This window comes from Neofelis nebulosa, chromosome 2, assembly GCF_028018385.1.
Source record: "Neofelis nebulosa isolate mNeoNeb1 chromosome 2, mNeoNeb1.pri, whole genome shotgun sequence".
NCBI lineage: Eukaryota > Metazoa > Chordata > Mammalia > Carnivora > Felidae > Neofelis > Neofelis nebulosa.
The window spans coordinates 89822550-89848046 of NC_080783.1; the positions used below are offsets into that span (position 1 = coordinate 89822550).

General features: G+C 34.4%; 1 protein-coding gene across 4 annotated transcripts in view; it reads left to right on the forward strand.

The window, feature by feature from the left end:
- Window positions 1-25497, forward strand: part of LRP1B (LDL receptor related protein 1B) — a 1890044-nt gene that overhangs the window by 1082829 nt on the left and 781718 nt on the right. For all 4 annotated transcript variants that reach the window (XM_058715412.1, XM_058715410.1, XM_058715409.1 and 1 more), the window contains exons 9-11: window positions 919-1090; window positions 3395-3538; window positions 8166-8402. In XM_058715412.1, the coding sequence (XP_058571395.1) occupies window positions 919-1090; window positions 3395-3538; window positions 8166-8402 (553 nt within the window). The remainder of the gene's footprint in view (window positions 1-918; window positions 1091-3394; window positions 3539-8165; window positions 8403-25497) is intronic.

The following is a 25497-nucleotide window of genomic DNA, read 5'->3' on the forward strand; positions in this document are numbered from 1 at the left end:
CTGATAAGGAGAGTTTGCTGTTAAAGTGTCATGGATAGCAAAGCAAACAGCTCCATTTCTGTTACAAATATGCTTTACGAAAAAAAAGTGATTTCTGAGTAGAATTTTTTTTTTTTACATTTATTTAAATATCTTGTTTCATTATTTATTGTTTTCCATGCTGGGGCAATTATTCATCTAAATGTAACATGTGATTTAAACATTTTTAATTTAAAAATGGCACCTGGGTGGCTCAGGCTGATGAGGCTCCGACTTCACCTGAGGTCATGATCTCAAGGTCCCATGATTTTGAGCCCTATGTCAGGCTCTGTACCAAAAGCTCAGAGCCTGGAGCCTGCTTCAGATCCTGTGTCTCCCTGTCTATGCCCCTCCCTCAATTGCACTCTGTCTCTCTCTCTCTTTCTCTCTCTCAAAAATAAAATAAAAACATAAATAAGATGAATTTTAAAAATGGGATTTTGAACTTATAAAATAAATTTTCAAAGGTGTTTTCTCATCAGTCCATACAGCCAGAGCTACACTGTTTTAAATTCCGTATTTCCCAACTGTATGAACAAACAACCCCTAAAAACATCTGAAATTTTATATAACAGTGTCTTAAGCACATTATTGAATACGCTTGGAAGTTTGGTTCTCACTAGCCTTTGAAAAGTAGCTACTAAACATGTTTTCTTAATGAATCATGTATAAAATTCTTCATACATTCGGAACTGCTTTATCTACTATTGCATAATGTTTTCTATTCAGAGGAAAAAATTTAAATTAGTGAAGTGTTGAATTCTTGAAGAGAAAATAAATGATAAGATGTGTGTGACTCTTCTATGGGGATTTTCCACAGTATTAAATAGCAATCAGTTTTTCTTTCAAGTTAAAAGCAGCATAATTAAAAATCATAGTTACTTTTGTTTCTCCATATAGGTCAGACATCTTTATGGAATAACTGTGTTTGAAGACTATTTGTATGCAACCAATTCTGATAACTTCAGTATCATAAGGATAAACCGATTTAATGGCACTGATATTCAATCATTAATTAAAATGGAAAATGCTCGAGGAATCCGAATTTATCAAAAAAGAACTCAACCAACAGGTAAGACTCAAGACTTCTTCATTGCCTTTATAATGGTGGGTTGAATGAGGAAATGGTCCTTGTGCTCTGTATGGAGTTAAAGTGGGTGAGTCATAAATTCTGTTTGATAGCAAAAGTGTACATGTCTGCTTGATAAAATGGAAGAGCACTCCCTGCACAAGTCTAAATGACAAATTGTTCAGTTCCTAGTGAATTGTTTCTACAACCATAGAATTGAAATGACGGCTAGATTTAGATTCAGGAAAGAGCTTTCAATCATCATGTGTGTAGACAGGGAACCCAGATACTAAGATGCTAAAGATGTTTTTTGGTATCATTCTGAAAGACAAATTTCAAATCAGGTGACTTCCTTACAGTATCTCTTCAGTTTTTATTGTAGTCATTTGCTCTTAACTTTTCCTAATTATTCTTTAATACAAGTTAATTAAAAATAACTTTTAATGAGAAGGCTATAAAGTTTCCAAGTATTTCTTAGAAACACAAACTAGTTATTTTTGCATAGTAGGTTAATGATGCTTGTTCATCAATACAATTTACATTCAGTCATATATAGAATAATGTAACATGCCAGAATCACCACTCCAAATTTTCATCATCTTTTTGTGCTTCAAAATGAAACTAATTTAGAATTATGTAAACACTAACATAGATTTAGTTGAGGCAATGTATTGTCACAAATCTGTTTACAGTCAATTTAAATTTGGGATTCTGTAAATAAACATTCGAGTTTGATGTTAGTATACATTTATTTGCCAATTATTCACTGAGCATTTACTATGTGCCAGGAACTGTTGTATGTACACTGGGATTGTAGCAGTAAATAAAACAGACAAAAATTCTTGTATTTATGATATTTGTATCCTAGTAGAGAAGACATAATTTTAAAGGGATCAAGTATATTAGAAAATAATTAGTGCCATAAAGAAAAAATAAAGCAGATAGGGCATCTCAGGGATGGGGGTACTTTGCAATTTTATATTGAATGGTTTGAGGAAGTTCCAGTGAACAAATGAAATTAAATGAAGACTTGAAGTAATTGAAGGAGTGAGGCACAAACATGGCAGGTAGAGAGATGAGCAGGCACAAAGACCTTAAGGAAGAGCATGTTTAGAGTTTTCAAGAAACATCAAGGAAATGTATGTGTCAAGAGCAGAGCAAAAAAGGGTAAGAGAAGTAATAGGGGAGGTTGGAGAAATGAAGGAGGACCATAACAAGTAGGGTCCTCTAGACAATTGCAAAATCTTTTCCTTACAGAGATGAGGATTCCTTAGGAAGCATTAGACAGGGTCTCATGATATGACTTACTTTTTAAAGCAATCACTGTGGCTACTATTTTGACAAAAGGCTATTGGGGACAAAAGTAGAAGGTAGGGGTATTTTCATTTTGAAAATAGGAATACAAAATGAACATAGAATTTTTAAAGCGTAACCATTTTAGTATTAAAAGAAAATTGCCATGTTATTTGTCACAATCTCAAGTAATTGATGATCAAAAAGAAATATAACCACAATAGTATATAAAATCTTAGTGACATTATTCCGACCACAGCCTTTTTTTCTTTGACTCATCTTTTTCTCATTCTCTTCATATGTCATGGGGTACTTTTTTTTTCTTTTTGTAACTTCTACACTCATGAAATGTTCTGTTCCTCAATCTCTACATGCAAAGTAGCCTCTACATTTTGGAAATTACTCTCTCTCTCTCTCTCTCTCTCTCTCTCTCTCTCTCTCTCTCTCTCTCACACATACACACACACACACACACACACACACACACACACACACATTCATATTGTGGTAGGGTTCTCAATATGGCAGTTGACTCAAAATTGAAAAAAACAGTGTTGTCTCAGCACTTCTCAGTAAAGATAGTTCCTGAATCATGTTTCTTCCACATTAAGTGCCCACCTAATGAATTTCAAAAGAAATCCTTTCTCTGCTTAATTACCTAACCTGGCATATCTTTATAGTATCTTTTTATATTTGTAAGAAATAGGTACTTTAAGAAAGAACAACAAGCGTGAATCAGAAATACGAAGTTACTTTTTGTGCCTACATGTAAACAGTTTGATATAAAAGCAGAATTTTTTTTGATATAACCTTAGGAGGGCTTTGAAAAATTCCTACCTCTTCTTTGATGAGGTTTAAACTCTTTTTTCCAATTGATTATGGTAATAAATCATAGGGTATAAAGATTTGGGGGAGGATTCCCTCTTCATGCACTATAAAAGTTTCGACATACTGATGCACATAATTATCTTGTCTTTAGAAATTTTCAAGTGTGCTGTTTTTTATTTGTTGTAGTCAGAAGCCATGCATGTGAAGTGGATCCATATGGAATGCCAGGGGGATGCTCACACATCTGTCTGCTCAGCAGCAGTTACAAAACACGGACCTGTCGCTGCAGGACCGGCTTCAACTTGGGAAGTGATGGCAGGTCGTGCAAAAGTATGTTGTTAAAATCAAACACTTTGCCAGCAGCTGCTGCTTCAGAATAGGTTTTTTTAGTATTAATTAGCTATGTCAACATCAGCAATAACATAAGACTTAACAGGTGGAATTTGCCTACACAATGTACCAGCCATTTTTCCTTAGTATTTAGGAGTTTTGTTTTTGTTTGTTTTGTTTTGTTTTTGTGAGAATGTAAATGAGAAACTGAATCAGGCTATAGAGTCACTAAATTTATGAGTCCCTGGGAAATATATTTCAGGGAAGATTTTTAGGAAGATCTTTCTTTAATTCCCTAAAGAAGGTTTTTGGTCTAATGAGCCTGAATTATTGGTTGACCATATTTTCTCTTATCTGAACCAAGAAGCTGCTCCTAGTAATAGGTGTGTTGTTTAGTCCAATAAAAATCCACATAAAGCAATGTTTCACCTTATCCAGCATCACTGGGGAGTGAAATTCATTTCATTATTTAATTTTCCAGGTAACTGGAGCTATACTAATTAAATATCAATCTCTTTAACAATTTTATTGAAAAGCTTTCTAACAGACTTATCTTTGCTTTATTTTTGAGATATGCTGAATAACATAATTGTTCTTTATTTAAAAAGATAATGAATAATTATATGCATGACTTTTGCAAATTTAGATTTTTGCCCTCATATCAATTAAAGTCTTTACTTGGAGTCTTCATAAGCAAATAGACTAGAATGGCCCTTGTAGGAATGGTGTCCCTGTGGAGATTACTGTCTGTTAAATGTCTCCCAAATACCATAATTTTTAAAGTTATGATGACTGGTTTTTACAGTGTCCATTGTATCTCCATTTTGTTATAATAATGGCTTTTTATTTCTGTCAGTGTTCCTTCTCTGGTCACTGTCCTGCCATGTCTTTGACTTTCTTGTCATTGCTTACTGAGGACTATGAAATTAGATCACTAAATTTGTTATAAGTTAAGTCCAAATGGTTTGAAGTAGTAGTACAAATACTTTTAAGTCAACAATCCAGGAGGCTCTACTGTGATAAAATATATGTCTTAGTATTTTGTTTTCATTTCTAACTTTGTATTAAATGCTGGGTTTCATGTTCAAGATATCCTCTGGATAATTGAAAGTTAGGAGATTCAAGATAGGCAAAGTTGTGCATGCATGTGTGTATGTGTTGCCAACTTTTAAACTAGTGTGGTTACCACTTGAAAAGTGATGGCATGTCATGCAAAAATGCAATCATACTCATTTATACATGCATATTTTCATGCATACTCACATAAATACATATGTTTGGAGAAAAACTTAGGATGACAATTGCATAAACTTCAATCACCCGTAATGTAGTGTATCAATCAAGGCACATTTACATTAACAAAGACCATTCTAGCTATTTTAAGCAGAAAATATAGGTGCTTATACAATCATTGAAAAGTCTGAAGGAATAGCTCCTAGATTCAGTCTTCAGAACATCCCTCAAAACCACTATCAAACTACCCTGGCTTAAAACCAGAAAACTGTCACAATCAGAAGCTTGGGCATCAGGAAGCCACAATGACCATGGTAAGTCCCAAAGTCCACCATTTTGGTTGAGATCCAGGATCTCCACAACTTGCATCAAAGCTATTAGCGCCAGATATGTGTCACAACTGATAGTTCCTTACTGGCAAACAACACAAAACACAACAAAACTAAACCCTCTTCCTTGCCTTTTGATATACACAAAGGAAGAACACTAATGTGGAAAAATTCAATTTCTCCTTTAGATGAATAATGACAGAAGTAACAAAAGACAGCCTCATTTCCACATTCCACACTTGAGCTAGTACATCTGATTGTGGTACTTAAAATCAGGCCCATCTCTATTTGAGTGTCTCTGAAATGAAGTTTTTAGTTTCAATTGTCTTCTAGTGTCTGGACAATGTCAAGTGTCAAGACACCAGAAGAGATTTTAAAGTAGGTATTGAATGACTGAAATAAGTAGCTAAGTAAACAATGGGGACAATGGCTACTCTTATTTAAAGCACACACACACAAACACATACATTAAACAAATGAAGTGTCATGTTTACCAATTACCAAATAAAACATTAATGAAAAATGTTATCAAAATTTGATATAGTGAAAACAGTATTCTTATGCATTGCTAACAGAAATTGGAAATTTATGTCACTGTTGGAAAGACATTTGATAAAACATACAAAGACATAAAACTGAATGTATCCTGTTAGAAATTATTCCTCGTTTGACTGTAGAAATTTATTATAAAAGTATTTATAATAACAAAGACCCAGAAACAATCTAAATACCCAGCAATAAGTAAGTAGCTGACTTATCATATTGCCTCTCTAGCATGGAACATGTTGCTGCCATTGAGAGTAATGTTTTGAAGACCTTTTAATGACACAATAAAATATCATTAATTTAAAAAAATGAGGTAGTAAAATGCATATGTAAGATTCCTATTTTTTTATTTCATTGTTTTTTTTAAGATTCCTATTTTTAAAAACAAAAGTATATGTGCACGTAAAATTTGTAGGGAATGTCACTTTTGAAATAAATACTCACTTTTAAATAATATGTAATATTATTATTAAAAGATATTCTTGGGGCACCTGGTGGCTCAGTCGGTTAAGCATCCCACTCTTGATTTCAGTTCAGGTCATGATCTCATGGTTTGTGAGATAGAGTCCTGTGTCAGGCTCCACACTGAGAGTGGGGAGCCTGCTTAGGATTCTTTCTCTCCTCTCCTCTCTTTCTGCCCTTCTACCACTTGCACTTTTTTTCTCTCTCAAAATAAATAAACATTCAGAAAAATAAAAACGGTACTTTTGAAAATAGATACAGTGAGAGACGGTGAAGGCAATGAGGAAGATGGATGTTAATATTCTTTACCAGTAATTCCATTTCTAGAAATGTATACTTAGAGATCATCATAAAAAATATATAAAATTCTAGGTTAAAAAAATGCTTATCTCAGTATTATTATAATACTGAAAAGATAAAATCAACCCTAGCGAATAGTTTGACAAATTATCGTATAGGATACAGATCATACTCAAAGAATGTGAAGCTTAAATAATGGATCAACATGGGACATAATTTTGATGCTAATATTGAGTAATAAAAGCAGAATATAAAATTGTCCTCTTATATAAAGTTGTGCATTAGAAAAATTAATTTTGAAATAGTCACATAAAGGAATATAATACAACAGTGTAAACGAAAAATGACTACAACAACCATGGATGAATGTCATAAATATAGTAAAAATAAAGATAACTCAGAGAAGAATTCACGCATGCAATTCAAACATGAAAAATCATGTTTGGAATACATACCACATATAGACTGAAACTTGCAAAAAAAAATCATGATAAACAATATAATTAGGATATTGGACATCTCTGAGATGAAAGGGGAATAGGAAAAAAGGGGGAGGAATGAATCCCTTCCAGTGTTCTGGAAGGGCACATGAATCCCTTCCAGTGTTCTGGAAATATTTTTAAGATGTGTGTGGGGTACATGCAATTTGTTTTATTTTTCTTTGTAATAAAATATAATAAATACGTTTATATACATTTAATATTCAATAACACTAATTTTGAAAGAAAACAAGGGAAATAATATATAAACTGATAATATAGTTTGTATTGAGAGTGTTGAGTTTATGAGTAATACTCATTTTTTCTTTTTTCTCCAGATTTTCAATAGGTTAGTTATTTTACTTTGCTAACAAGCTGACTTATGGTACTGTCATCCAATGAAACTGAATTATTTGTAACCTCAGTTTTATTTATAAAACTCAATGTTTTCCCTTTTATATAAAAATATTTTCTTCAAATTATGTAGACTAAGTCAATTGCTCTAGCAATTGAAGAGCCTGGAATATATTTCCATATGAAAGTCTGTAGGAGTCAGTTCACTCTATAGTAAAAGCTACATTGAATTTGGTATTTTTAACCTGGGGAATTCTTTTTGTTCGGGGTGTTTGTTTTGTTTTGTTTTTATAAGGGCTGCGTTGTACATCAGAGTTACTGGAGGACAGCATCAACCTCTAACATTCTTATTAATATTTAAAAACAAGTGATGTAACTGACATTTTATTTCATTTCTTAAACAAATAAATCACTTGTTTAGGCATCTGTAATATATTCACATGCAAGTGTGTGATACTGTGTGAATCTCTGACAGCCTTCCATGCAGACTCTGAGGAGGGGTGTTTTAAATATTGTAAAGTTTGTAGCATTGTCAGACATAATGAATGCTACAGTTTGTATCTACAGAATGTGCTAGATTGTAATGAATTGTAAAATTAAATGTGCCGGATGTTTTAATAAATGTCCATTTTACTGTTACCAGTTATCCAATGATCTGTCATGTTTTTGCTATACAGACAGTTACAGACAAAAGAATAATTAACTAAATATAACCCATTCACGGAAGTAATTTCGGTTTTAATTAAAGTAATGCAATTAGCTGGCCTTCTTGCATCGAGATACATTTGGCATATTTTAGAGTTTAATTTTTGGTATTGAATTTTAAAAAAGCTAATTGTGCCAGTTAATTAAACAGTGGCATTATGCAGTATAAAGAAGATTAGGCAGCATCAGTTGTTTATGTTTGTAATCTTTCTTCTGCAGGACCGAAGAATGAGTTGTTCCTCTTTTATGGGAAAGGACGCCCAGGAATTGTTAGAGGAATGGACTTGAATACCAAGATAGCTGATGAATACATGATCCCCATAGAGAATCTGGTAAACCCTCGTGCTTTAGATTTCCATGCAGAAACCAATTATATCTACTTTGCTGACACCACCAGTTTCCTGATTGGCCGGCAGAAGATAGATGGCACTGAGCGAGAAACCATCCTGAAAGATGGTAAGTGACAATGTGTAATATTGACATCAAACTGCTCGCAGATAAAGCACTGTGAAAGGATAAATCCAACATACATAGAGCTTATTTTAACCAGAACCTAAGTTGCTATTTATTTAAAAATATTTGTTAATGTAATTTTCTTCAGTAACATTATTTCTACATTTTTTCACGTACTAGTGTATTAAAACCATCATTATAAAATGGAACTTGGAATTGTCCAATCCATTTTAAACATTACAGGAATTAAATTACATTATTTATTCACCTTTGTGGAAAAGGCAGATTTTCAGTTATATGTCTATAGTGCTCTATGGCAGAACATAAGATTTAACAGGACATTAGAACTTGTGTAATATTTGATTCTTATAAGCATATTGGTCATGTCATTCAAAGTGCATTAAAGATATCAATGTCCCACTGTCATTGCATTTCTTGCATATTGCTTCTTACTTTATAAATCATTAAAATTGAGTTCTCTAGTGATGCCCTTGAAATATCTGTAGTCTCAGATAAACTTTGGACCTAGTTTTACTTATAGAAACTTTGTACCTAGTTTTACTACTTATATGCAACCATATACATGCAAACATCTATGTATAAACTTTGTTAAAATGGTTTATTTTATAAATGTCATGGCTTGGAAACAACCAGTCAGGTAATTAAGTAGTGTAACTTTTGTATTAGTAGAAAATAACTTCAATAACCAAGCAAACCTTGGGGCGCCTGTGTGGTTCAGTTGCTTAACTGTCCACCTTTGGTTCAGGTTATATTTTCATGGTTCCTGAGTGTAAGCCCCGCATCAGGCTGGGGATTCTCTCTGTCTCCCCTCTCCTACTCTCTCTCTCTCTCTCTCTCTCTCTCGCTCTTTCTCGCTCTCTCTGCAGATAAATAAACTGTATAAAAAAATGATCAAACCAAGTCTTTGACTACTAGTCACTTTTAAACATGTTCACTAATGATTCAGGGATCATGTTTCCTCACACATACAATCTATTTACTTCTTAAATATTTTAAAAATCCTTGATTTAGAGAACCTTAATTATATGCTTATTATATGAAGAACAAAGTACTTACTAGCCATCTCGGGAGATAAAAAGAATTTTAAAAAGTGACCACTGCCTTCAAGGAGTTAATAATCTACCTTTGGATAGAATATAAACACATAAAAATGTAAATGCTTTGCAGCATTTAATAAGTTCAAAACTGGCCCAAAGAAATACATGATTCATGGAGAATGTCCATGTGGTGGGAATCCACAGGGAGGAGGAGATATCTTTATGTGATTATTCTTAGAGAACTTTCTTTGCAGGAGGTGATGTTTGGGCTGGATCTTAAAGGAAGAATATTATAAGGGAGGGAAAGATATTTTGGAACAAAGAACTCCATTGAACCAAGAAAAAAAATATGTACTCCAGAAAGAGGATGAGATGAACTTCAGTGGATCACTTAAGATTTTAGTCACAGGGAAGAGGGTCCGAGGAGAGGTGGAAAGTGGAAGGTGATTAAACAAAAGACCTGGGATATGAGGTGAAGGGGCTTGGATGAAATCCTGAAGGGCTAAGAGGAAGGCAATGCTTTTGAGCCAAAGAATCATGTGAATGAAAACATGTTTTAGGAGAATCAAACTGGAGGGTGGAGTGCAGAATGAATCAGAGAGGAAGGAGAGAAAATAAGAGCAGAGACACATTAAAATTATTTACAGCATGAGTGGTAATGAGTGGTGGTCTTTCCTGTCTTTTAGTGGGAACAGGGAAGCATAAGGAGATTATTCATTTAACTCAGGTTCACTTTAAATCAAACCTTGAATGATAAAATGTACACTTTCCACAAGTGACAAATGAAGTGTTAAAATGAAAAATCTCTCTGTTTTTTTTTTTTTTTTTTTTTTTGTAGTTTACTGATTAAGGCAATATGAAGCCACCATAGCATTTTTAGAGTTGCTAATTAGAGTTAAGATTTTTATCTTAAATTGGATATGGCAGAGGCTCTCTGCCTACATTTCTTTGTAGTGTGATTTCACATGATGGAGAATTGACAATTTTAGAAGGACAATAGACTTTCACATTCTGTGTCATGAGATTCATTTGGATTGCTCTGATTTTGAACGAGAAATTTTCAAGAAATAAAATGTAACATAGAAGGGTCTTGGTTTCCTTTAAAAAATGTCAGTTCCTGTGCTGTGACTGAATGTTCCAGTTAATAATTCTAACTTTGATAACAATATCTTATCAGTGACATTGGTGCGTCTTTGCATTTCAGCACAGCAACAGAGATCAGCTCTAATAGCCACTTGACTGCCAGGCACATCTGTACATTGTTGTTTTGGCAGTATGAAGGTTATGAGAACATTTTGTAGATTTCACACCTGAAATATACTTAACATTTTGATAGTGCTTTGCAAAGACTGTTTCATACTTTTTTCTTAATCTTTCTCCTCACCATTAAAGAGAACGATAATAGACATTATAAGATTAAGATGTCAAAACAGAACTTACATTTGGCAAATGACAATTCATCATTCTTAGAATCGAAACAAAATAAATTCTATATGTATTCACTAATTTAGCTAGACTATGTATCCACCATCCAACCTGAAGACTAGAGGTAATGCTTTGGTTTGACAAATTATTTTGTAAGCTTGGTAGAAATTCTGAATCTCAGATATATTTGTATAGTTTGAAGTACAAGGCTATAAAGATTTTGCTGTTTGTAAATAAAACATCAATATCTTGAATATCTTTCATGTAAGCTCAGATCCTTTCTATAAAGAAAGAAAAACAGCATTTCAGAAAATTCCCATCTCTATTTATTCTTTGATTTGTTTTTTTCTCTCAGAGGTTGATGGAAAACTTCCTAAATGTGGTGTATCCTATAGTCTGTAGAATCTTGTGGGCTGAAACTGTAGCTATAAATAAAAGATAAAGGATGGGCACCTGGCTGGCTCAGTTGGTTTAGCCTCTGACTTCAGCTCAGGTCATGATCTCACAGTTTGTCGGTTGGAGCTCCACATTGGGCTCTGTGCTATCAGCTCAGAGCCTGGATCCTGTTTTGGATTTTGTGTCTCCCTCTCTCTCTGCCCCTCCCCTGCTCATGATCTGTCTCTCAAAAATAAATAAACGTTTAAAAATATTTTTTAAAAAGATAAAGGAAAATTGTCTCTTTGAGATACTTATATCTACCTCAATATGTACTGAAAACATCTGTGAAATAAAGATATATTAATGATGTAATTAAAAATAGACTTCCATAGGGGCGCCTGGGTGGCGCAGTCGGTTAAGCGTCCGACTTCAGCCAGGTCACGATCTCGCGGTCCGTGAGTTCGAGCCCCGCGTCAGGCTCTGGGCTGATGGCTCGGAGCCTGGAGCCTGTTTCCGATTCTGTGTCTCCCTCTCTCTCTGCCCCTCCCCCGGTCATGCTCTGTCTCTCTCTGTCCCAAAAATAAATAAAAAGCGTTGGAAAAAAAAAATTAAAAAAAAAAAAATAGACTTCCATAAAGACAAATCTGTACCAATCTGTAAGTTTTTTTATTCTCCAGAATTCCTGCCATAATTTTGTAAAATTCATACTATTTATTTTAATTAATTATTTATTTATTCATCCAGTCAATAAACATCCAGCAAATGTCTTTGCTGGACCAGGTGCCATTGTAAATGATGGGACTATTGCAGTAAACAGGACAAAGCTTTATATTTAGTTTGTATCTAAATAGTAGGAAGCAGATAATAAACACACACATAAATGAACAAGATAATAATAAGTGCCATAAAGAAAATAAAGTAGGACACTGTGGTCAAAAGTAAAAAGAGATATCAACAGGAGGCAAATTTAGACTAAGTGGTTAGCGAATTTAATTACCTATTCTTGCTAGGTATAATTATTATACCATCTAAGAGAACAAGATGGATATTCTTTATAAGATCAAATTCACTTTTATCTTCTTGGGTGTCTTGTCCAAGATCCATTTTTCATTGCAGGATGAATTATAATTCTCAGCAGAAAGGAAAAAAAATAGAAAACTGATAGCTTACTATTAAATTTATTATTGTATGCATTCTGTTAATGCCGTACTTGTTTCTAAACTGTATAAATTAATTCTACTGGGATATGTATATCCAAATAGAAGACATGTTAAAACAATCTTTCATATCGTCCCATATCTTTAAAGTACTAAAAAAAAAAAAAACACTCAGAGCATTTTTCCTGAATTTGAAAGTTATTAATGCCTGAAGCTATAACAGAAAAACTGTAATTTCAAAAGCTCCCATAATTTAACTGGAGATTTGAGGTCACCAGGTTTGTGGTAATTTGTTACAATAGCCAAAGGAACTAAAAGAAAGCGTGTGCTCTTAACCACTTTATATATTGGGGGGGTCTCTCTCTCTCCCCCCCATATATATACATATATATATTTATATACATATATTCATATACATATATATACATATATACATACATACATATATCATGATGGGTTCTATTTGATTGAGATCTGGAGTAGGTACATGTTTCCACACCTCAGACTCTTCCTTTAACTGAAGGTATTTGCAAAAGCCTTTAAATTGGAGAATAAAGAATAACTTTGGACAGGATTGCAACATAGGATGTCTTTTCTGATAATATGAAGAGAAGTGTAGCCAGGAGGAAAGATGAGTCTGTCTGTGCTGAACATATTCTCTAAATAACATGTTTGAAGATAATCTGTTGACTACCAAAGCATAGTACCTTATTTGTGTGTTTGCTTGTCCAGCATCTGAAGGATCTTCAGCTCAATTCTATCCCTGGCATCTCCATTCTCCCTCCATGGATTTTAGAATCCAGCAGTTTTTCCAGTTTGTCAGTTTGAAATATATGGTATTATACCCGGGGCATGAATTATTTTTCATCATTGTAAATCGTAAAATACTACCAGAACCACCACTGCCAGCACCACCCACACCCCCATCCCCCCCACTATCCCCCCACTCCCCACTCCCCACACTTACACACAAATGACGACCAACTTAACACCCACTTCAGAACTCCAGAAACAATTCCAGGCCTCTCCTCTAAGTGGTCCTAGAGCACCTACTTACAACAGATTACAGGATATAATCTGTTCCCAAAGGACACCAATCTTAGTGTAAGATTATCATTTTCTAGAGATCACCATTTGTTCTTGGATGTCAATGAACTTCACCATTGTATAACGCTGTATGAATTTCTGGTATGTCCTAAAGGTCCATTGTGTGTGTGTGTGTGTGTGTGTGTGTGTGTGTGTGTGTGTGTATTTTATTTTTAGTCCATGTACATAACATAGTATTATATTACTTTCAGGTATACAATTAGAGTGATTTAACATTCTCATATAATTCCCAGTGCTCATCAAGATAGGTGTACTCTTAATCTTCACCTATTTCACCCATCCTCCTATCTACCTCCCATCTGGTAACCCTCTGTTGTTTTCTATAGTTAAGAGTCTTTTTCTTGGTTTGTCTCGACTTTTTCCTTTGTTCTTTTTTTGTTTTTTGTTTTTTGTTTTTTTTGCTTTATTTCCTAAATTCCACATATGAGTGAAATCATAGGGTATTTATCTTTCTCTGACTGGTTTATTTCACGTACCATTATACTCTCTTGCTCTATCCATGTCATTGCAAATGCTAAGATTTCATTCTTTTTTATGTGTGAATAATACCCCATTGTGTGTGTGTGTGTGAGTATGTGTGTGTGTGTGTGTATGTATGTGTGCGCACATGCATCCCATCTTATTCATCCATTCATCTATCAATGGACACTTAGACTGCTTTAATAATTTGTCTATTATAAATAATGCTGCAATAAACATAGGGGTGCATATATCCTTTCAAATTGTATTTTTTTTATTCTTTGGATAAATACAAGCAGCATGATTATTAGATCATTAGGTAGTCCTATTTTTTTATTTTTTTTATTTTTTGAGTAGCCTCCATACTGTCTTCCACAGTGGCTGCACCAGTTTGCATTCCCACCAACAGTGCATGAGGGTTCCTTTTTCTCTACATCCTTGCCAATACTTGCTGTTTCTTGAGCTTTTGATTTTAGCCATTCTGACAAGAATGAGGTAATATCTCAATGTGGTTTTGATGTACTTTTTCCTCATGATGAGTAATGTTGAGCATCTTTTTTGTGTCTATTGGCCATCTGTATGTCTTCTTAGGAGAAATGCTTGTTCATGTCTTCTGTCCATTTTTAATTGGATTATTTATTTGGGTGTGTTGAGCTATATAAACTCTTTACATATTTTGGATACTAACCCCTTATTGGATATGTCATTTGCAAATACCTTCTCCCATTCAGTAGGTTGCCTTTTAGTTTTGTTTGTTGTTACCATACTGTTTTGATTAGTACAGCTTTGTAATATAACTTGAAGTCTGGAATTGTGATATGTCCTGTTTTGTTTTTCTTTTTCAAGGTTGTTTTGGCTATTTAAGTTCTTTTGTGATTCCATACACAGTTTAGAATTGTTTGTTCTAGGTCGGTTGATATTTTTGTAGAGAGTGCATGAATCTCTAGACTTCTTTGGATAGTATAAACATTTTAACAATATTTGTTCTTCTAATCCATGAGCATGGAATATCTTTCCATTTGTGTCATCTTGAATTTCTTTCATCAGTGTTTTATGGTTTTCAGAGTATAGGTCTTTCACCTTTTTGATTACGTTTATTCCTAGGTATTTTTTTTTTTTTTTGGTGCAATTGTAAATGGGATTGTGTTCTTAATTTCTCTTTCTGCTGCTTCATTATTAGTGTATAGAAATGCAATAGATTTCTCTATATTCATTTTTTTTCCTGCAATCTTACTGAATTTATTTATCAGTTTTAATAGTTTTTTGGTGGAATCTTCAGTTTTCTATGTATAGTATCATGCCATCTGCAAATAGTGAGTTTTACTTCTTTGTTACCAATTTGGATCCCTTTTATTTTGTTTTGTTGTCTGAGTGCTGTGACTACGACTTCACTACTATGTTGAATAAAAGTAGCAAGAGTGAATATCTTTGTCTTGTTCCTGATAAAAGGGAAAAGGTCACCATTTGTTTTTGAATGTCAGTGAACCTCAGCATTGTATAACTCTCTAGGAATTTCTCGTGTGTCTAATGAACTAATTTTATGGTGATGCAACTAACATATTGAGATATCAGTAATGAATTTTGTTAGAAAGTTCCCATGTACTTTAAGGAGTGAGTATGCCTTGGAAAACATTTTAAAATTAAGAACAACCTTTTACTCTCTGCTCTTAGATTCCAGGTGCATATCAGTCTCATTTTTCTGACATTGACTCTGAACTTTCTCATAAGGGAATGCTCAAAGATTCTGAGAGATACAGACTCTGACCAACCATTAAAGAAAATAATGGACACATTTGTCAGTCATCAGACATTTCCTAATTAAAACTGCTAAGAAGAGATTTGTGAGCATTTGCAATTCCTGAGATTCTAATAGATATTGCCCCACTGAGTAGCAAGGTTATAGCCCGTTAGCACGTACTAACTCCCATTGTCTGTCAATAAGATGTTTTTGTTTCCAGAATTCAGTGGAGATTTGAGTCCGGAAATATGGGCTCAGTTTCATAGTTAATTTGCAAACATATATTTCTCATATTTTTTTTATGTTTCTCATGGAGTATATGAGATATTTGGGAAAAAAAAAAAACCTCTAAGCGAATATATATGTCTTCTGTGAAAAGTTGACATGAATAGGAGTAGCTTGAAATCTGGATTCCAAAGTACGTTGTCATTAAAAAAATGTAATTGGCCATGTGGCTAATGAATTTTGGTGAACACAAAGATATATTTCCCCTTATTTATTTCCACACAACATAGGCATATATACCTAGGCATAAGCATGGACAAATGTGTGCTACTTGTGCTGCAAATGCATGCATACAATGAACCACAAATACATGCATATACATAATAGCTGAGATAGCTCTAGAACTTCTATAAAGACATGTCTTATCTTGTAAATTCTAAATTGCTGGTAAGATCAAAACAGAGAATGTGAAAATACTTGGTAATCTCCAAAATATATTAGAGTATTATTACAAATATAACCATTATATCAATAGATATTCTTATGAGTATAATTTTTTGCACATTTTAACTAAATTTCCAGTTTTCATGATAAATCAAAATAAAGAAATGCATTCTACCCAGTTTCTTAATTATTCTTAGCATTATGTGATTTTTATTTGTTACTTAAGAAATCACTTGGGAATCCTTTATTAACCTAGGGCTACTATTGTGAACATTGACTATAATTGTAATGTTGCTTAGGTTAATACAGATTTCTGAGTAAAAGACAAGTTTGACAAATCATACTTGGCTGACATGACTTTAAGTTCTTAGATTAGGAAATGCTAGCTCAAATTGTGGGGAAAGATAATATCCATGATGCAAGCTGAACAAGTTACCATGACACTCTCCATTTTGAGAGGATTTTAGGGGAATGGTAATAGCCATTGTCTGTGTAACCAATATATCAAAAATGTGGCTCTGACCTATCTAAAGCATAACTTTATTTTTGTCTCCCATTTGGTCTTGAAAATTTATTTTGTAGCATAAGTCTCTTATTGGCAGAACTTTCCATAGCAAAACTTGAAAACTTGTGTTGTCTTCTGGCTAGAAGCCTGGAAAAGGAAAGGAGGCCATATTTGGTTCCTTATCTTTCTCTGCCATGCATTTATTTTCCCTGCTACCCATCCCAACTTGTTGGTCAACTACCAGTGCTGACTCATTGCTTAACATTGGTGGGAACTGGTGAAAGGGGTACAGTGATACAGAGATAGCAAGGGTCTTATTTGAATTAATCCCTTTGTAAACTGACCTCTCTATGAGCATGACAAGTCTTTAAAATTTACTCTCTTGAGGAGTTTAGGTATGTGTGTCTGTATGTTTGTGTGTGTGCATGTGCAAGATTTTGGGGAGTTTTCTGTTAGATCTAATTTAATTTCCCTTGGACAACGTGTATGAGATTTTATGCTTGTGACTTTGCATTCTGAATATCCAGTTCATATCCATTTTGTTACTGTTTGAGTCCTTGTACCCAGCTGAGCTACGTTGTACTGGACAGAAGACATTCCTATGCCAACATTCTCTCCTGTGTGGTCTAAACAATAATCTGAAAAACATCTGCCCTGGTAAACTCTGGGAATACAGATATAGTGCAAATCAACCACCACTTAGCTTTTTCAGATATAAAACTTTCTCAGGCATGAGTTATGTGCATTTGGGAAAACTGACAATTGAGAACTCAATTCAAAGATCTCTCAGGGGTGCCTGCATGGCTCAGTTGGTTGAGTGTATGACTATTGATTTTGGTTCGGGTCATGATCTTCTATTTCATGAGATCAAGCCCCAAATCGGGCTCCACACTAGGTATGGAGCCTGCTTGGGATTCTCCCTCTCCCTCTCTGTCTCTGCCTGCCCCCTCAACCCCCGTTCTTCTCATTCTCATTCTCTTTCTCTCTCTCTCAATAAATAAATATATGAATAAATAAATAAATAAATAAATAAATAAATAAATAAATAAACAAACAAACATTAAAAACGTCACATGGAAGCTCCATCACTAGAGTTGAGGTGAAGGGCATTCCTTCAATCTCTCTTTCCTATAGCCTTGGGAGATTGAAGGGCAAGGACTAGAGAATTACAGAAAAGCAGCCTCTCCAAAGTTCTCTTACCTTTACATTGTCTTCCCTTTACACCATTCATCCTGTTGAGGTCCCCAAGAGCTGTGGAAACAGTTCTGATATAGTTCTTTGTAAAATATGAGAACTGTTTTTTTTTTTTTTCTCACACTTGCTTTGATTTTTTTCATCATTTTGGCTCATATTCCAACCTTTAATTTTAACATCCCATTACAAATGTCACAGTGAGTTACTATTGCTCCTAATTTTGCAACCAAATTGCCGATGTTCTAATAGTCATTAGGCAGTTGTCCAAATGACACCTGGGGAATAAAAAACAATAGTAAGACTGTTTTGAAACTTCATTTAAACATACAGGTGATAACAAATAATATTTTCACTCACCTTTATGCTCCTAGTTCTTTTTTTCATTATTTTATTTTAATATCACTTTTGTTCTTTTTATTTGAAACACTTTAAGCATTTTGCAAGGCTTAGAATTATGTCTTTTGAAATTAAAAAAGTGTTTAAAAATAAGAATAAGAGCTCTTGAGAGGTTCTAAGACAACACTTTCCCTAGACAAGAGGTACAAGAGCACCTCTTCACCTCTCATCATTTTTCTCCAATTGTAACATCTCAAATGGCACTTTTGCTTATCATTTATATTTTTAAGTGTAAGGAGTACTAGGTGTGGCATGATTTCTAAAATGTTATATTTCTGGCCATTGAACAATATCATCTGAGTTAATTTTCTGTCCAATAATTCTGTCCAGAATCACAAAATACATAGACATTAAAATTATTTCCAGTCATAGACAGCACTGGCTCTCCAGATAAATGAAAACATTTCTTATTTGCTGTGTATCGCAAGTCATAGAACTGTTGCTAATAAATAATTTCCATTGCATATACTACTTTACGTTATGCCAAAGAGAAAATTATGTCACTTTTGGATACCACAGTCATGATTTGTGAAGTGAACAAAACTAGAGTACCTAGCCATGAGTATATATATTCTATACCCTCTTTACCACTGATTAGTTTGATGATGAGCATTACCAGATATATTGAAATATATTTAGAGTCAAAAATATTAGATTAAATGTGACTCACATTAGTTATTTGGTATCATATAGAGAAAAATCTTTAGGTAATGGATCTTTTTCTCTTCCTTTTTTTCCTAACAAAAATGGTTGAATTAAATGATATTCTTTTGGTCTATCTAAAAATGGCTACAAATTTTATTCTGAACCTCTGTATTTTTCTTCTGATAAACTCTAGCCATTTTTATAACTTTATTTTTAAAAATCATCTTTATTGCATCATAATTTGCATATAGTAAAATTAACCTTTTTAAACATTTTTTTAATGTTTAGTTATATTTGCGAGAGAGAGAGAGAGAGAGAGACACAGACAGACAGTGTGTGAATGGGGAAGGGGCTGAGAGAGGGAGACACAGAATCTGAAACAGGCTCCAGGCTCTGAGCCATCAGCATAGATTCTGACACAGGACTTGAACTCATGAGCCGTGAGATCGTGACCTAGGTCGAAGGCAAGATGCTTAACTGATTGAGACACCCAGACGCCCCAAAATTCAACTTTTTTTAAGGGAGTAGTTCAATGTATCCAGATGAATAATCATCACCACAATCAAATTAGAATATTTCCATCTCCCCACAATGTTCCCTCACATTCCTAAAAACTAATAGTCTAATTTCTATTCTGCTCTGGTTTGTTTTTTTTTTTTTTTTTCTGTAGCTTTATCTTTTCTTAAATGTCAGAAAAAAATGATCATATAGTGAATAGCTATTGAGTTTGGCTTTCATCTCTTAGATAATGCTTTTGAGATTTCTCCATGTTGTTGAATATATCTATTAAATTTTTTGTTAGGTTATATTATGCTGTATGGATGTACCCCAAAATGTTTATGCGTTTACCAGTTGAGGTTCATTTGGGTTGTTTCAAGTTTAGTCAGTTATGAAGAAAGCTATTATAAACACTTGTGTATAGTACACTGTGTAGACATGTGTTTTTGTTTATGCAAGTGGATTGCCTGGTAATATGATAAGATCTTGTATAACTTTATAAGAAACTACTAAACTGTAAACTGTTCAGTCTGTCCAAACTATTTTTCAATGTGGCTGGGTAATTTTGCTTTCCCAACATCAAGTGTGAGAGTTCCAGTTTTTCTGCCTTTTCACCAATGCACAGTATTATCAGTCTTTTCATTTGAACTATTGAGGTAGATATTGATAACTCATAGTTTTATTTTGAAGGTTTACACATCAAGGTTATGTTTGGGTCAGATTCTATTGATAGCTGTACCTCTTCTGTTGGTCATTTTATCTCAGTGAGTTAGGTGTATGGATTTTGTTCTTATTATAGTTAGTTACCTTTGGTAAACCAAAGCTTTCATATCTCTCCAGTGATGGGTTGATACTACCTTGTGCTTTATATGGAGATTTGAGTATGCCTGCTCATTCCTCAGCTTTTAATACTCCATTCTCAGCTGCCTTAATGCCTTTGTCTACACTCTCACCTTTCCCTCAGAGAGATTATTGTGATATGTTACTAAGTGAGAAACTCCTGGGGCGTGGAAGAGGGGTTCTCCATTTTCTTGGTTCAGTTTTGGTCTTAGGTATCAGGTTTTGAGTTGAGTCTTCCTATGCCTCTTCTCCCTTAGCAGCCAGTGTCCACCATGTGGTGTGGGAACGCTTGGCCTGGAGATGATGTTCTGCTACAGCCCCAGAGTGGCAAACACCTGTGTTGTTTGTTTGTCTGGGTTTTGTTTGTTTATTTGGTTGTTGTTTTGTTTTGTTTTTGTATCTAGGAGGAAACAGCTTTGCTTCCAGGGGCAAACAGCTTTGTTTCTCCTGTTCCATCAACATCAGTGTACCTGTGCTTTGGACCTGTGGCAGTAGAGATTCTTACCTTTCTCCAAGACTAGTGTTGCTTGTTGTGAGTAGCAAAGTTATGGTAGGACCAAGGGTGGTATGACTCCTCCTTCAGGTTCCCTGTGGCTTTGGCTTCTACCCCTCCCTCAAGGGCAGCTAATCTTTTTTTTTTTTTAATTTTTTTTTAACGTTTATTTATTTTTGAGACAGAGAGAGACAGAGCATGAACGGGGGAGGGTCAGAGAGAGGGAGACACACAATCTAAAACAGGCTCCAGGCTCTGGGCTGTCAGCACAGAGCCCAACGCGGGGCTCGAACTCACAGACCGCGAGATCATGACCTGAGCCGAAGTCAGCCACTTAACCAACTGAGCCACCCAGGTGCCCCAAGGGCAGCTAATCTTGATAACTCACTTCACGTTTGAGGAAGGAAAGCTTTCCTTCCCCCCTTTCTAGTGGCAGGTGGTTTTTGTTTCTATACACCCTTCACAGTCAGTGGAACTTTTGTCCTGCTTCTAGGAGTGGGAAAGTCTCTCTCCCCATCCCCAGTGGTTTAAGGAATTTCTTTTGTATGAAAGAAAAATCTAGGGGATAGAGTGGGTTTCATATATGAGAGACACATAAGGATTTCTCTCAGGTTTCCTGCTACGCCTTCAATATTTTTCATGAATTCAGTGAAAGAAATTTCTTGTGCCAGTTTCCCAGGGATTCTAAATTTTCCCTTTAAACCAAACTTCGTTTTAACAATTCTTTACCATTTTGGCTTTCTTAAAATTCTATTTTTATGGCACTTTGTTTTTCCTCCTATGCTTTGCCAATGGTATGACACTTCATTGATCTCATTTTTTCCTGAAAGAGGCCTATCACTCTGGATTTTTCATCTTGTTGCCTTGGGATCTCAGCTTTTATTTGGACCCGAGGAAAGTTATGATCTTGTAGATTATTGGACTTTCACTTATTGTGTTTCAATATTCTTTTGTAGCTTTCTTCATCCTCAACAAAGCCCAATTCTACATGTCTATAATTCATAAATGCAAATGGGAATTTTAAGAGCAAGACTGAAATATTTTTAAAAACTGCTTTGTCTCTCTTTACCTTAGCATTAGAAGTAATTCTTAAAAATACTGACTACTACTTATGAATACATGTGAATGCCTTGTGATATTTTTAAACATTCACAGTTTACACACACACACAAATTCACTTGATGAAAAAGATTTGTGTTTCAACTTTCAGTAAGCTCATTTTGTATTTCTTTTTAACCATAAAAAATATATATACTAAAAGTATTGATGGGAGTTTACACGTTGCAAAAAGGAAAAAATAACTTAAAACATTATGTTATCAGGAAAAAAATATGTTGGGGTGCCTGGGTGGCTCTGTCAGCTAAGTAACCAACTCTTGGTTTTGATTAAGGTCATGATCTCACGGTTGCAGGATCAATCCCCACATCAGGCTCTGCTTGGGATTCTCTCTCTGCCTTCCCCCCCGCCCCCCACTTGTGTGTGTGTGCGTACGTGCTCTCTTTCTCTCAAAGTAAATAATTAAACTTAAAAATCTTTTATTAAAAAGATGGTACAGGATGATATGGTTAAAGGCTATCTGAAAATCTGATTCTTATTTATTGCCCAGATTTCCATTCATTTATCTACATTAAACATTATTTAATTACCAAAGATCTGCTAGATAGCAGGCAAGGTATTCATCTAGAATTATGATTGCCATTCTCAAAGAATTTGCATTCTAGTTGAATGCATCTGTCATATTACAAATGAGTCAAAGGAGCAAGCAGACAATTAAGCCAGACATTGCCTTCTATATTCATAAAAAGCAATGGAAAACATTAACAAAAGAAATTGATAACAGCACTGAAAAATTGAAAGGTATTCATGAGTGATTAGAAATAATGAGAAATTTCTAGCCAGAATGCAGATTGGACTATATTGACCAGAGAGCAAGAAACCATAGCCTAAAACATCACAGGTATAAACTTCAAATATAAGAGGTGAAAAGGAGAACACTATGGTCTTAAAAACCAAAAGAGATGAAAAAAGCCTTAAGGCAATGTTTAAAGCAGTTTAGTAATTACATGAATTAAAAACAGTGGTTCCAGGTCAATCCATCGCCCCTGGCATTAATTATACCCCTAAAAAGCACACACAAAGAAGGGGTTGGGATGTGTCTACTCATTTATGGGGGAAAAAAAAAGATAGAGTTCTACCTCCAAAGCATACGAATATAAAGCTTAAAGAGTACAAAAAATTTAAAATTTAGGAAAAAAAAATATTTTATGGTTTTGGGGTATGGAACATTTTTTAAGACACAAAACCCAGAAACTATTAAATAAATGTAATATATTTATAAATATATATATATAATATTTAAATTTATTTATTAAATCAATATGTATAAGCTTATAAATCAAGCTTATGTGTATGTATAAGCTATATAAATCAATATATATAAGCTTATGTATAAGCTTATATATATTAAATAATATATAAATAGAAGCTGTGTAAAAATATTTTATTTTTTATGACAAGGGACATGATAAGCAAGTGAATACAGAAAATAAACTAAGCAAAAGTCTTTAGAGCATATGTATCAGAAAAAAGTGATTATTTTACTGAATAAAGACAATGTGAGAAAAAAAATTAGTCAAGGTAATTCACAAAAGAATACAAATTTCATAATTAGGCACATAGAGAGATGCTCAACATTATACTAATCATGAAAATCTAAGTTAGCACAATAATATATGACTTTTCCACTTGTATCAGAATAAAAATTAAAAGACTGATAATAGGTAATATTAATGAAATAATAAAAAAATAAAATATTTTCTACACTATTGGGTAAAATGTAAATTGTTACAGTGGCTTTGAAGCATTATTTGTTAATATCTATTAAAATTAAATTACTTGTAATATTAAGCCCAACAATCCCATGATCAGTTATTTATCCAAGTAATGTGTACACATGTTTAAAAATGTACATTACCTGTAATAACAATAAAATTGGAAATAACATAGATGTTCATCAAAAGAGGTATGATGTATTTTTGCTATGAATGATAGTAAGTAGTGGTTAAAATGCATGAAGTAGAAATATATCCTTAAATGAACAAACTCTAAGATAAACTGATAAGTAAACAAAGTGAGTTGAAAATATTTTTCTGCAGGCAGACTGATCCTATTTATGTGAATATATTAATTTTTTAAGAAAGATGAGAAAACTTTATAGTGACTATCTTTAGGGAGGGCCATGTGAATTATTTTACTCACATATGACTGTACTTATAAAGTATGTACAACATGAAATGCATTCATATCTTCCCTTTTTTGGCAAAATAATTTAATGTTTAAAAAGGTAAATGTTACATGGGGTGCCAGGAGAGGGAGTACTCAGCATTGGACGGATTGATTAAGCATTGGACTCTTGATTTCAGCTCAGGTCATGATCTCAAAGTTCCTGGGTTCTGCCCCTGCATTGGACTCTGCACTGACAGTGTGGAGTCTGCTTGGGATTCTCTTTCTCTCTCTCATTCTCTCTCTCTCTCTCTCTCTCTCTCTCTCTCTGTCTGTCTCCCTTCTCTCTGTCCATCCCCCGATCCCTCTTTCAAAATGAATAAAGTTACAAAAATAGTAAACATTACATTTGACACAAACCCTAATTTTAATTTTTTAATAATATTTAAAATGTTGATTTTATATATTACAGAGAAAGAGAACAAGGGGGATGGTGCTGACAGAGGGGGAGAGATCTGGAGGGGCTTGAACTGGCAAACTGCGAGATTATAATGTGAGCCAAAGTCAGAGACCTAACCAACTAAGCCATTGAGGTATCCCCAAAAGGTCATTTTATTTTTTTTTTATTTTTTTTAACTTTTATTTATTTTTGAGACAGAGACAGATCATGAATGGGGTGAGGGTCAGAGAGAGAGGGAGACAAAGAATCGAAAGCAGGCTCCGGGCTCCGAGCTGTCAGCACAGAGCCCAAAGTGGGCTCAAACTCGTGAACCACAAGATCATGACCTGAGCTGAAGTTGGACACTTAACTGACTGAGCCACCCCGGCGCCCCCAAAAGGTCATTTTAAAAACTGTTCTGGGGCACCTGAGTGGCTTGGTTGGTTAAACATCCACCTAACTCTTGGTTTCGGCTCAGGTCATGATCTCGGGGTTTCATGAATTGCAGCCCCATCAGGCTGTGCGCTGGCAGTGTGGAGCCTGCTTAGATTTCTCGCTCTGTTTGCCCCTTTCCTCGCTCATGCTGTCTCAGTCTGTCTCAAAATAAATAAGTCAACCTAGAAATTTAAAAAACCGTGTTCTGAATGTGTCTCACTGCCTGAGGCATCTGTAAGTGTCCACTATTTCCATAAAAACCAGGCATAGTTTCTTCTTGTGCAAAAAGGCAACGCACATTCCTGCTTCTTGGCAGAGAGGAGTTTTCATACCCATTGTCTCCCTACAGGGAGTCTCAGACAGTCCGTCTGAGATAGATGTTTCACTCTCTCTTCTTGCCTGACAGAAGCCCAGTACTGAAATGCCCAGCATGGGACAGA